Genomic DNA, 14,242 nt, shown 5'->3' with positions numbered 1-14,242 from the left:
CCTTTGCCCTTTCACCAGAATTATCCCAAAATCACCAGCGAATTCTGGGGAGGGTTTGAACATTTTCTGCTTCAAAAAGAGGGGGAAGAAAGCACTGAAATCCAAAAAACCACACAAAACCCCCACGATAATCAAAGCTGGACCAGGCTCAGCAAGGCTGTAAGTCAAGACTAAAGAGCAGGTCTTTTCTAAGCCTCACCCAGGCAGCTCTGCTTTGTCACCAGGGAAAACCAGATGATTCCCAGGAGGAAAACCGGGCCTCTCATTTTCCAGGAAACCCTCACCCTTGCTTAGCTCCACATTCCAGGTCCCTGCTGGGATTGAGGGATCCCGGTTCAACAGCAGCAGGAAATTTCCCCTTGAGCCACCAAAACCTCAAAAGAAGCTCCTAAAAAACCTCTGGGAAAGGTGTAACTGGGAATAAACTTCCAGAAAAAGAGGTAACAGTTCCAAAGTGTCCAGGAGCAAACACGACCCTCAGGTCCCAGCACCACCTTGGGCCGATTTCCAAAACCACCTTTATTAGAAATACTTCCGTTCATCATCATAATTTAATTAAAATACCCCCAAAAAAACCCCTTTTTAAGGATCTTTTCTCCATTTTGGCAACTTGCTGAGCGTCTTTGTCTCTTGTTTGTTCTCCCAGGACAGTTCTGCCCCTTCACCTCCGTGTGTGTCCACAGGTGGCTCCAGGGAATGTCACGGATGCAAATTCCATCCCCTGGACTAAAAGCTTGGTGGAAGTTCCTACTGGTCCCAGACTTCACTACCAGTTTGCTCCCAACCCTACAAACCTGTGGGATGACATTCCTGCCTCCAGGAAACCCCATTCCAGCTCTCCAAGCCTGACCCGAGCTGCCTTTTCCACACCTCCGGCTGCTTTTCCCTGCGGATTCCTAAAACCACAAAGGGGCTGCACTGCTCAGGGTATTCCCAAAACCTGGATAATCCTTTATTCGGTGGGAGGAGACCCCACCGGTTATTTCCAGGGCCTGTTCTGGAGGCTGGTCCTGCTGAGCGTGCGGGAGCTGAGGGATCCCGCGTTGGAGCCGTGGAGGTTGGGGCTGCTCCTCATGGACGTGGGCTTGGAATCCCGGCTGGAAATGCCACGGCTCAGGCGGCCTGGGGGGAAAAAACAACCCACGGTCACACCACTGGTTGCCCTGGGAAGGAGTTGTGGACACTCCATCCTGGAAGTGTCCAAGGCCAGGATGGGCAGTCGGAGCAACCCGGGACAGCGGAAGGTTTGGGGTTGGAACCGGACGATCCTTAAGGTCCCTTCCCACCCAACCCATTCCATGATCTTACTGGCAGTGTCCAAAGGAATGTGCTCCTCCTCCAGGTAGTACTTCAGCTTCTGGAGATCATCTGCAGAGAACCTCCACTTGTTCTCAGCCCGCGTGGGAGGGGCTCTGGGAGAGGTTTTCCTTCGGGCGGATCCCGGGGGAGCCGGGACCTGGCAGGACAGCGGGAGCGTGCCCGTGATCAATCCCTCTGGGATCTTCTGTGCAAGGACCTTCAGGCCTGCAGGGACACAGATCCACGTTAGCCCAGCTGTGGTGGGATCTACCAAGCACAAGGGAAACACCGGATGGAGCTGAAGATCTGAGAAGTTCAGATGGAGAAAAGTGGGAAGAAGGGGAGGGGGGAATTCTGTCCCTCTGGGGAACAGCACAAGGACGTGGAGCTGCTGGAGCAAGTCCAGAGGAGGCCCCGGAGCTGCTCCCAGGGCTGGATTCCCTCTGCTCTGGAGCCAGGCTGGGAGAGCTGGGGGGGTTCCCCTGGAGAAGAGAAGGCTCCAGGGAGAGCTGAGAGCCCCTGGCAGGGCCTAAAGGGGCTCCAGGAGAGCTGGAGAGGGACTGGGGACAAGGCAGGGAGGGACAGGACACAGGGAATGGCTTCCCAGTGCCAGAGGGCAGGGATAGGTGGGATATTGGGAAGGAATTCCTGGCTGGAAGGATGGGGAGGGGCTGGAATGGATTTCCCAGAGAAGCTGTGGCTGCCCCTGGATCCCTGGAAGTGTCCAAGGCCAGGCTGGATGGGGCTTGGAGCAACCTGGGCTAGTGGGAGGTGTCCCTGCCCGTGGAACTGGATGATCCTTCAGTTCTCTTCCAACCCAAACCACTCTGTGATTCCATGATCCAGCTTTTTCCAACCTCCAGCTCACACAACCCTTGCTCTCCCCTCTGTTTCCCCAGGAGCCCTCAGGGGGCTCTTCCCACTCCCAGGAGCCCTCAGGGGGCTCTTCCCACTCCCAGGAGCCCTCAGGGGGCTCTTCCCACTCCCAGGAGCCCTCAGGGGGCTCTTCCCACTCCCAGGAGCCCTCAGGGGGCTCTTCCCACTCCCAGGAGCCCTCAGGGGGCTCTTCCCACTCCCAGGAGCCCTCAGGGGGCTCTTCCCACTCCCAGGAGCCCTCAAGAGGCTCTTCCCACCCCCAGGAGCCCTCAGGAAGCTCTTCCCACTCCCAGGAGCTCTCGGGGGGCTCTTTCCACCCCCGGGAGCCCTCACGGAGCTCTTTCCACCCCCGGGAGCCCTCAGGAGGCTCTTTCCATCCCCAGGAGCTCTCGGGGGGCTCTTCCCACCCCCAGGAGCCCTCGGGGAGCTCTTCCCATTTCCAGGAGCCCTCGGGGGGCTCTTCCCACCCCCGGGAGCCCTCGGGGGGCTCTTCCCACCCCCGGGAGCCCTCGGGGGGCTCTTCCCACCCCCGGGAGCCCTCGGGGGGCTCTTCCCACCCCCGGGAGCCCTCGGGGGGCTCTTCCCACCCCCGGGAGCCCTCGGGGGGCTCTTCCCACCCCCGGGAGCCCTCGGGGGGCTCTTCCCACCCCCGGGAGCCCTCGGGGGGCTCTTCCCACCCCCGGGAGCCCTCGGGGGGCTCTTCCCACCCCCGGGAGCCCTCGGGGGGCTCTTCCCACCCCCGGGAGCCCTCGGGGGGCTCTTCCCACCCCCGGGAGCCCTCGGGGGGCTCTTCCCACCCCCGGGAGCCCTCGGGGGGCTCTTCCCACCCCCGGGAGCCCTCGGGGGGCTCTTCCCACCCCCGGGAGCCCTCGGGGGGCTCTTCCCACCCCCGGGAGCCCTCGGGGGGCTCTTCCCACCCCCGGGAGCCCTCGGGGGGCTCTTCCCACCCCCGGGAGCCCTCGGGGGGCTCTTCCCACCCCCGGGAGCCCTCGGGGGGCTCTTCCCACCCCCGGGAGCCCTCGGGGGGCTCTTCCCACCCCCGGGAGCCCTCGGGGGGCTCTTCCCACCCCCGGGAGCCCTCGGGGGGCTCTTCCCACCCCCGGGAGCTCTCTGGGAGCTCTTCCCACCCCCAGGAGCTCTTCCTACCCCCAGGAGCTCTTCCCACTCCCAGGAGCTCTTCCCACTCCCAGGAGCTCTTCCCACTCCCAGGAGCTCTTCCCACTCCCAGGAGCTCTTCCCACTCCCAGGAGCTCTTCCCACTCCCAGGAGCTCTTCCCACTCCCAGGAGCTCTTCCCACTCCCAGGAGCTCTTCCCACTCCCAGGAGCTCTTCCCACTCCCAGGAGCTCTTCCCACTCCCAGGAGCTCTTCCCACTCCCAGGAGCTCATGGGGAGCTCTTCCCATTTCCAGGAGCTCTCTGGGAGCTCTTCCCATTTCCAGGAGCCCTCGAGGAGCTCTTCCCACCCCCGGGAGCCCTCGGGGGGCTCTTCCCACTCCTGGGAGCCCTCGGGGGGCTCTTCCCACTCCTGGGAGCCCTCAAGGAACTCTTCTCACCCCCAGGAACCCTCAAGGAGCTCTTCTCACCCCCAGGAGCCCTTGGGGGGCTCTTCCTACCCCAGGGGCTCTTCCCACTCCCAGGAGCCCTCAAGGAGCAATTTCCACTCCCAGGAGCCCTCAAGGAGCAATTTCCATTCCCAGGAACCCTCAAGGAGCTCTTCCCACTCCCGGGAACCCTCAAGGAGCTCTTCCCACTCCCAGGAGCCCTCAAGGAGCTCTTCCCACTCCCAGGAGCCCTCAAGGAGCTCTTCCCACTCCCAGGAGCCCTCAAGGAGCTCTTCCCACTCCCAGGAGCCCTCAAGGAGCAATTTCCACTCCCAGGAGCCCTCAAGGAGCAATTTCCATTCCCAGGAACCCTCAAGGAGCTCTTCCCACTCCCAGGAACCCTCAAGGAGCTCTTCCCACCCCCAGGAGCTCTCGGGGAGCTCTTCCCACCCCCAGGAGCTCTCGGGGAGCTCTTCCCACCCCCAGGAGCTCTCGGGGAGCTCTTCCCACCCCCAGGAGCTCTCGGGGAGCTCTTCCCACCCCCCGGGGATGTCTGGGAGCTGTTCCCAGGCCACTCACCCCCGGAGAGCATGAAGAGGTTCTCGAAGCCCCTCTCGCACATGGTGGTGGCCGCCTGGCTGGCCAAGCGCTCGTCGTTGTCGTACACGATGATGATCTTCCCGTGGGCGTTTTTCTGGGAATGGCTAAGGAAGGAGGCACTGCTGGACTCGAGGGGCACAGCAACACGTTTTGGGAAGTAAAAACAAAAAAAAAAGGGACCAAAAAACGGGATTTGGGACTGAGGGACTCCACGACTCGCAAACGTCGTTCATTGTCCCTGCCTGAGGAACGATGGAGGAGGAACTCAGGCTTTTCCTGATGAATTCCCAGTGGCTGGGACTTGAATCCCCACAGGATCCAGTGTTTGGAGGTTGGTTGGTGACAGGGAACAGCAAGAAGCACCTTTGTTTACAACCCCCCCCTCCCAACAGCCAACAACTGGGAATGATCAGCCTAATCCAGCCTCCTAATCCTCTTTTTCTGCCCTCAATCCCCATCAAGGTGCTGACAGGAAGCCAAAGGATTTGATGGATCTATCCCTGCAGCAACAGGAGAGCGGTGCCCACGGAGGGCTTTGCCTTCTAGCAGCCCAAATCCCAAGAAATGCCAAATCCAGCTCCCTCTGGAGCCAGGAGGAACCTCGAGGAACTGGAATCCAGCAGCGGAGCTGCCCCAGGTGATCCCAGGATCTCCTGTCCCACCTTCCTCAGGATTCCTAATTTTGCTTGGCTAAGATCCAGCTGGTTTTAAGAGCCACCCCCCCCCAAAACATCCCACTGATTATTTTCCCTGTGCCAGCATTTTCCACGGAAAGGATACATATTCCAGAATACTGTTTGTGTATGGATTCATGGTCCTGGACAGCGTGGCAATAGGGTAGGAATAAGCTGCAGGAGAGGGGAATAAAAAGAGGGACAAATCATCCAGTGGCTGCACACCAACAGCTGGGATACAACAGGGATTTATTGGAGTTCTACAGCCTTGGGAACCCAGGGAATAAGGGATTAATATCAGCTCAGTCCTGGGTGGGTTGGATGTCCCAAAGACGTCCCACCAGGCAGAGCTGGATGTCCCAGCCTGGCTGGCTGTGGAATTGTGTCCCCTCACCTCCCACGATGTGACACTGGTCGTAGGCGTCCCGATCCCGCACGTCCAGGAGCAGGAAGGGACAGTCTGGGTAGGGCAGGTCCTTGGCCTGGGTGTCCTCCTTCCTGGGAGAGTCCTTCTCGATGTCCATCTCCCCGACCCCGCTGATCACGCTGGGAAAGGGAAGGGCAGGGGGAGGTGGGAGCTGGGAAAGCTCATTCCCAACACTTTGGGGCCTCTCTCCAGCAGCTCCGAGTGCTTGGGAAGGGCTGGGATAAAGCATCGTTCCGGGATCCCTGAGCTTGGCAGGGATATGGGGATTTGGGAATTGGACTCATTCTCAAGGATTCCAGGATGGTTTGGGTTGGAAGGGACCTTAAAAGATCATCCATGGGCAGGGACACCTTCCACGAGCCCAGGTTGCTCCAGCCTGGCCTTGGACACTTCCAGGGATCCAGGGGCAGCCACAGCTTCTCTGGGAGATTCATTCCAGCCCCTCCCCACCCTCCCAGCCAGCAATTCCTTCCCAATATCCCATCTAACCCTCTGGCAGTAGGAAACCATTCCCCCTTGTCCTGCCATTCCATATCCTCATGAGAAGATCCTCCTAAATGAAGATCCCTGGGAAGGCCCAGGGGCTGAGCTCCGTGTTCTGATCCCACACACATCCTGGAATGTGGGGGCCTGGATGGGATCCCACCAACACATTCCCTCCTCAGCCATCTAAACCATCACCAGGTGGCAACAGGGCTGGATTCCACCCTCAGTCCAAGCAGGAAAACCTGGCAGACCTTTCTCTCTTACACCTCCAGAGGTTAAAATCCAGGTTTTAACGAGAAAAAACGGGATAAAGCCACTTGGCAGGAATGTCAAGAGCTGGATGAATTAACCTAAGACAAGGAAAGTGTGGGTGGAGGAGGCACCTCTGGAGCGTGGAACGCTGGGATTCCCCGGGCCCTGTGCTGTTCAGGAACAGGACTGGATTGGGGGCCTCCTCGGGGCTTCCCTTCCCGTTCGTCCCCGCGGCCACCTCGGCGTCTTCACCTGGAGCAGCAGCATCTGGGGACAGAGCAGGGCACTTAAAGAGCTGCAGGGAGTCAACAAGCAGGTTTTAAGCCCAGTTTCTAATCTTGGACTAAAGTGTGACAGCCTCGGGATCATCCTCTTACGGGGATCATTCCCCCAGGGCCCCACGGTCTAAATAAAGGGCCAGAGAAAGGGCCTCAGAGTTATTCACAACGATAAAGAGCCCCCTAAAATATAAAAAAGAGCCTCAAAGATATAAAAAAGAGCCTCAAAGATATAAAAAAGAGCCTCAAAGATATAAAAAAGAGCCTCAAAGATATAAAAAAAGAGCCTCAAAGATATAAAAAAGAGCCTCAAAGATATAAAAAAGAGCCCCCAAAAATATAAAAAAGAGCCTCAAGGATAAAAAAAAGAGCCCCCAAAAATATACAAAATAAAGAAGACCCCCAAAAAAATAAAGAAGAGCATCCAAAAAAGATAAAGAGCCACCAAAAAATAAAGAGTTGAAATAAAAAACAAAGAGCTCCCTCAAAAAAATAAAGAGAGCCCCAAAGGATAAAGAAGAGCTCCCTCAAAAAAATAGAGCCCCCAAAAAATAAAGAAGAGCCCCCAAAATATAAAGAAGAGCCCCCAAAAATATAAAAAAGAGCCCCCAAAAATATAAAAAAGAGCCCCCAAAAATATAAAAAAGAGCCCCCAAAAATATAAAAAAGAGCCCCCAAAAATATAAAAAAGAGCCCCCAAAAATATAAAAAAGAGCCCCCAAAATATAAAAAAGAGCCCCCAAAAATATAATAAAGAGCCTCAAAGATATAAAAAAGAGCCCCCAAAAATATAAAAAATAAAGAAGACACCCAAAACAATAAAGAAGAGCATCCGAAAAAGATAAAGAGCCATCAAAAAATAAAGAGCCGAAATAAAAAAAAGAGCTCCCTCAAAAAAATAGAGAGCCCCAAAAAGATAAAGAAGAGCTCCCTCAAAACAACTGAGCCCCAAAAAAATAAAGAGCCCCCAAAATATAAAAAAGAGCCCCCAAAAATATAAAAAAGAGCCCCGAAAAATATAAAAAATAAAGAAGACCCCCCCAAAAAATAAAGAGCATCCAAAGATAAAGAGCCACCAAAAAATAAAGAGCCGAAATAAAAACCAAAGAGCTCAAAAAAAAAAATAAAGAGAGCCCCAAAAAGATAAAGAAGAGCTCTCTCAAAAAAATAGAGCCCCAAAAAAATAAAGAAGAGCCCCCCAAAATATAAAGAAGAGCCCCCAAAAATATAAAAAAGAGCCCCAAAAATGTAAAAAAGAGCCCCCAAAATATAAAAAAGAGCCCCCAAAAATATAAAGAAGAGCCCCCAAAAATATAAAAAAGAGCCCCCAAAATATAAAAAAGAGCCCCCAAAAATATAAAAAAGAGCCCCCAAAAATATAAAAAAGAGCCTCAAAGATATAAAAAAGAGCCCCCAAAAATATAAAAAATAAAGAAGACACCCCAAAAAATAAAGAAGAGCATCCGAAAAAGATAAAGAGCCATCAAAAAATAAAGAGCTGAAATAAAAAAAAAGAGCTCCCTCAAAAAAATAAAGAGAGCCCCAAAAAGATAAAGAGCTCCCTCAAAAAAATAGAGCCTCCAAAAAATAAAGAAGAGCCCCCCAAAAGATAAAGAGGAGCCCTCAAAAAATAAAGAACCAAAATAAAAAACAAAGAGCCCCCCCTCCCAAAAAAATAAAGAGCCCCCCCAAAAAATAAAGAAGAGCCCCCCAAAAATAAAGAGGCAAAATAAAAAACAAAGAGCCCCCCCCCCCCCCCCCAAAAAAATAAAGAGCCTCCTAAAAAATAAAGAAGAATCAAAGGGCTGGAGAGCCCAGGTAATCAATAAAGAGCCCAAATAATATATAAAGGGCCCAAATAATAATCAATAAAGAGCCAAAGGGCTGGAGAGCCCAAACAATATAAAGAGCCCAAAAAATATAAAGAAAGAGCCCCCAAAAATAAACAATAAAGGGCCCAAATAATAATCAATAAAGGGCTAAAGGGCTGGAGAGCACGAATAATATAAAGAGCCCAAAAAATATAAAGCAAGGGCCCCAAAAACATACAAAGGGCCCTGATAATCAATAAAGGGCTGGCCCAAATAATAAAGAGCCCAAATAATAAAGAGCCCAAATAATAAAGAGCCCAAATAATAAAGAGCCCAAATAATAAAGAGCCCAAAAAATAATGATAAAGAACCCAAATAATCATTAGAGAGCCCAAATAATCAATAAAGAGCCCAAATAATCAATAAAGGGCCTAAATAATAAAAATAATAAAAGGCCCAAGTAATAGTAATAATAACAATAATAATAATAGGCTCAAATAACCAATAAAGGGTCAGCCCAAATAATAAAGAAAGAGCCCAAAAAATCTCCATAAAGAGCCCAAAAAATCTAAAGAAAGATCCTAAAAATATCTGAAGAGCCCAAATAATAATGATAAAGAATCCAAATAATCATTAGAGAGCCCAAATAAAAAATAAAGAGCCCAAATAATAAAGAGTCCAAATAATATAAAGAGCCCAGACAATCAATAAAGGGCTCAAATAATAATAATAATAATAATAATAATAATAATAATAATAATAATAATAATAATAATAATAATAATAGGCCCAAATAATAATAACTATAATATTAAAAAAGGCCCCTGGTAATAATAGTAATAATAATAATGGGTACAAGTAATAATAATAATAATGGGCCCAAGTATTATTATTATTATTATTATTATTATTATTAATAATAATAATAATAATAATGATGATGATGATGATGATGGACCCAAGTAGTAGTAGTAGTAATATTAATAATAATAATGGGCCCAAGTAGTAGTAATATTATTATTATTATTAATAATAATAATGGGCCCAAGTAGTAGTAGTAATAATAATAATAATAGGCCCAAATAACCAATAAAGGGTCGGCCCAAATAATAAAGAAAGAGCCCAAATAATCAATAAAGGGCCCAAATAATAATAATAATAATAATGGGCCATCATCATCATAATTCCAAATAATAATAACTAGAATAGTATTAATAATATTAATATTATTAATATTATTAATAATAATCCCAAAGAATAACAGGTAGAATATTAAAAAAGGCCCCAGACAATAATAATAACAACAGTAATAATAAAAGGCCCAAGATAATAATAATAATAATAATAATAAATAATAATAATAATAATAATAATAATAATAATAATAATAATAGCAGCAAATAGCCAATAAAGGGCTGGCCCAAATAATGAAGAAAGAGCCCAAAAAATGTAGAGAAAGAGCCCAAAAACCCAAGAAAGAGCCCCAAAAAACCCCATCCCAAGCCTCCCCCCTTGGATCCCACTCAATAACCGTCGTCACCCTCCAGCTTGTGCAGCTCCTCACTCGTCACTTCCAAGGTTTCATCCGAGAGAGAAGCCACCTGGAGAACCTGCAGGACACAAAGCAAGGACACCCTGAGCCCTCCACATTCCCAGGGCAGCAGGGAAACGAGCCTGGAGCCAAAGGCTGGGAATTAAAACCCCATGGGAATAAAACTCCGGCTCTGAACCCTTCGACGTCGCCAAGTTTAACCTTCCTTGTCCCCTCTCTCCTTGATTTTTTTTTTGCTTTTGCCTTTTTTTTTTTTACTGATTTTCTTGAATTTATTTATTCTCTTCATTGACTGATCAATTTTCCCTTTTTTTTTTTAATATCCTGATTCATTACTTTGAATTAAAATAAGCCTGGAAGTCACAACCTGCCCAGTTAAACCTTCAACATCTTTGAGTTTAACTTTCCCTTTCCCCTCTCTCCTTGATTTTTTTTTTGACTTTTACTTTTTTTTTTTTCTTGAATTTACTTATTCTCTTCATTTCCCCCCTTTTTTTTTTAATATCCTGATTCATTAATTTGAATTAAAATAAGCCTGGAAGTCACAACCTGCCCACCCTGTGCAGTTAAACCTTCACCATCTTCAAGTTTAACCTTCCTTTTTCCCCCTCTCTCCTTGACTTTTTTTTTACTTTTACTTTTTTTTTAACTGATTTTCTTGAATTTATTTATTCTCTTCATTTCCCCATTTTTTTTAAATATCCTGATTCATTACTTTGAATTAAAATAAGCCTGGAAGTCACAACCTGCCCAGTTAAACCTTCAACATCTTCGAGTTTAACCTTCCTTTTCCCCTCTATCCTTGATTTTTTTTTACTTTTTTTACTTATTTTCTTGAATTTATTTATTCTCTTCATTTCCCCCTTTTTTTTTAATATCCTGATTCATTACTTTGAATTAAAATAAGCCTGGAAGTCACAACCTGCCCACCCTGTGCAGTTAAACCTTCGACATCTTCGAGTTCAACCTTCCTTTTTCCCCTCTCTAATTTTTTTTTTTACTTTTGCTTTTTTTTTTACTGATTTTCTTGAATTTATTTATTCTCTTCATTTTCCCCCTTTTCTTTTTTAATATCCTGATTCATTACTTTGAATTAAAATAAGCCTGCAAGTCACAACCTGCCCAGTTAAACCTTCAACATCTTTGAGTTTAACCTTCCCTTTCCCCTCTCTCCTTGATTTTTTTTTTTACTTTTACTTTTTTTTTTCTTGAATTTATTTATTCTCTTCATTGACTGACCAATTTTCCCTTTTTCTTTTTTTAAATATCCTGATTCATTAATTTGAATTAAAATAAGCCTGGAAGTCACAACCTGCCCACCCCAGGCTGTGCCCACTTGACACAAAACCCAGATTTAGGTGCTTTTTTTACCCACTTTTTTAATTTTTTTAAAGTTTTGAGGATCCTTTTAAATGAAAGGACGAATAAAACCAGGAATAACTCACCACAAACCTAAATTTGTAACTAAAAGCATTTGGCTGCTCAGGAAATCAACAATTTGCTTTAATTAAGGGAAGTTTATAAGGGCAGCAAGAAGCCAAGACAGAAGAATTTTATCCTGAGGCTACAAAACCACGGAGAAGATTTTATTCCAAGGGAAAATGAGATTTTGGGGAGGCCAGAGAGGGATCTGTACCTACCAGCTGGGCAAAAGTGGTCACCTTCAGCCTCTTAAACAGCTCGTCCTTTTTATACCTGTAATCTTCAAAAAACAAAAAACAAAAAACAAAAACACAAGAGGTAAAAATGGTGCAGCTCATTCCCAGCTTTTGGAAAAGTCCAGGAACTGGCTTAATCCCAGCTTTTGGAAAAGTCCAGGAACTGGCTTAATCCCAGCTTTTGGAAAAGCCCAGGAACTGGCTTAATCCCAGCTTTTTCTCAGGGACTCTTCTCCAAGCAGGATTTCGAGGCACCGAGTTTGGGGTGAAGGGTTGGAGCAGGAAACCTGGAGGTTTTGGGAAATTCCAGTTATAAAGGGAGGGTTTAATCAATGGCAGTTATAAAGGGAGGGTTTAATTGATATCAGTTTTAAAGAGAAGGTTTAATTAATACCAGTTATAAAGGGAGGGTTTAATTAATATCAGTTACAGAGTTTAATTAATATCAGTTATAAAGAGAGGGTTTATTAATATCAGTTATAAAGAGAGGGTTTAATCAATACCAGTTATAAAGACAGGGTTTAATCAGTATCAGTTACAAAGAGAGGGTTTAATTAATAACAGTTATAAAGAGAGGGTTTAATCAATACCAGTTATAAAGAGAGGGTTTAATTAATATCAGTTATAAAGAGAGGGTTTAATTAATACCAGTTATAAAGGGAGGGTTTAATTAATAACAGTTATAAAGAGAGGGTTTAATTAATATCAGTTATAAAGGGAAGGTTTAACTAATATCAGTTATAAAGGGAGGGTTTAATTAATATCAGTTATAAAGAGAGGGTTTAATTAATACTAGTTATAAAGAGAGGGTTTAATTAATACTAGTTATAAAGAGAGGGGTTAATTTATACCAGTTATAAAGGAAGGGTTTAATCAATACCAGCTATAAAGGGAGGGTTTTATCAATACTAGTTATAAAGAGAGGGTTTAATTAATATCAGTTATAAAGGGAGGGTTTAATTAATATCAGTTATAAAGAGAGGGTTTAATTAATATCAGTTATAAAGAGAGGGTTTAATTAATGTCAGTTATAAAGAGAGGGTTTAATTAACATCAGTTATAAAGGGAGGGTTTATTCAATACCAGTTATAAAGAGAGGGTTTAATTAATACTAGTTATAAATACAGGGTTTAATCAACACCAGCTATAAAGAGGGATCCTTTCCAGCCAGGATTCAAGTGCAGGAGGCAGGTTTAGTTGCTTTTGGGCTCAAATGTGGATCCCTTTTGTGTTTGGAATCAGCTCAGGATTCGTGTTTTCCCAAAATCCCGCTGGATTTGGAGCCCACCGGGGCCACAAACCCCTGAAACCCAAAGGTTCATTTACCTGAGTTGTTAATTAGTGGGAATTACAGCAGGGGCATTTCAAGAAATAAACTGAAAATGGAAGTTTGATCTTCACCATTCAAACATCCCAAGTTTTTCATGGTTTATCTAACAATTAAACTCCAATTCCTAAGGATTTGCTGCCGGGGGGAATCTCTCCGGGGATGGATAATTGACACCAGAAACTGGACTAATTGGATCTTAGGGGATAATTGACACAAGAAACTGGGCTAATTGCATCTTAATCCTGGAGGCAGAGCTTTGAGGGGCAAGAAAACAGAGAGGCAGAATTCCCAGAGCCGAGGGAGGGAGGGAAGTTTGATCCCACCTGGATCTTGGGGGTGCAGAAACACCGGGAAGGGGGAGAAACTTGGAGGGGAAATTATCAGCAGGGAGATCTTGATGTGAAAGAGCCTCTCCTGGGGAGCAAGGGAAGCTTTGTCCTTTGGGAATTGGAGTCAGAGAGGGAAGATCCTGGTCCCTTCTCCAGCTGTTCCCAGAGGGATAACAATGGATAACAATGGATTTTTAGCAAATCCACTCAGTTAAACGAGGTTAAATCCCCTAAAACCATCTGCTGAGTGCCCCCTTGGCCCAGGGGAGAGCAGGGGGAAGGGCTCCCAGCCACATTCCTGCACAGAATTCCCACAGCAACAGCTTGTGGAAGCAAGAGAAGGAACTCTGGAGGTGGAGGTCTCTTCCCAATGCACTCAGAGGGAGCAGAATTCCCAAATTCCACGTCCCACCCTGTATAATTCTGATTTTAGGCTGCAAAACGACCTTCTGGCTACTCACAGCTTGTCCTGGGAAAAGGGAGCCCATCCAGACTATCCCTGGAACATCCCAACCTGTGCCCTGAGCATCCCAACCACGACAGGAGGTGAATAAACTGGGTTTCAGGAGCTGAATAAACTGGATTTCAGGATGCCAATTAACTGGGAAATGCCCCTCGGGGTTCCTGAAAAACCACCTGGTTTCAAGGCTAGAGTTGGGGTTGTTAAACCCTCCTTTAACTCAAAAAACCAGCATTAATTATCTCCTAATTATCTCTTAATTATCTCCCTGTCCTGCCCCACGCAAACCCCACACTCAGAACCCCCCAAAAAGAGCCTTTCGTTGCGGGAATAATTCAATTTAAAGGGTTGGGTGTATAAAAACCCCCTGTTGTAAAAACACAGCTCCTGGATGGTTTCCTCCCACTTTAATTAAGATTATTTCTCCCAGAAAAAGTCTTTTTCCCCCCCTTGGATTTTGTCCCACCCCCTGAAATTCCTTCCCAGAAGCTGCTGGAAGTTCCACCTCCACAAGCTGCCCCCACGTACCCGGTTCGGTCCTGGAAGATCCAGTGGAGTTTTCAGACATGGTTTTTGGGGTTTTTTTTTTCCTGTAATCCCAGGAAATTCCAGGGGAGGCTCGAGAAAGGAGAGGAGGGAAGAGCCTTAGTCCATGAGATCCAACCTCC

General features: G+C 47.0%; 1 protein-coding gene across 2 annotated transcripts; it reads right to left on the bottom strand.

Moving 5' to 3' along the window:
* Positions 1–930: 930 nt before the first annotated feature.
* CEP41 (centrosomal protein 41) lies at positions 931–14,215 on the bottom strand. Of its 2 annotated transcripts, none has more exons than XM_064656647.1 (9): positions 14,103–14,215; positions 11,438–11,499; positions 9,777–9,855; positions 6,288–6,423; positions 5,386–5,537; positions 5,098–5,165; positions 4,297–4,411; positions 1,309–1,524; positions 931–1,122 (listed from the first exon to the last, which is right to left on the bottom strand). In XM_064656647.1, the coding sequence occupies exons 1-9, from the start codon at positions 14,140–14,142 to the stop codon at positions 980–982; spliced, it is 1,011 nt and encodes a 336-aa protein (XP_064512717.1). In that variant the 5' UTR covers positions 14,143–14,215; the 3' UTR covers positions 931–979. The 2 variants fall into 2 exon arrangements, with proteins under 2 accessions (XP_064512717.1, XP_064512718.1); XM_064656648.1 differs by having other exon boundaries at positions 9,786–9,855.
* Between the last annotated feature and the right edge of the window lie 27 nt (positions 14,216–14,242).

This window comes from Pseudopipra pipra, chromosome 5, assembly GCF_036250125.1.
Source record: "Pseudopipra pipra isolate bDixPip1 chromosome 5, bDixPip1.hap1, whole genome shotgun sequence".
NCBI lineage: Eukaryota > Metazoa > Chordata > Aves > Passeriformes > Pipridae > Pseudopipra > Pseudopipra pipra.
Note: the sequence above shows the minus strand (reverse complement) of the source record. Positions and strands in the feature narration are given on the sequence as shown.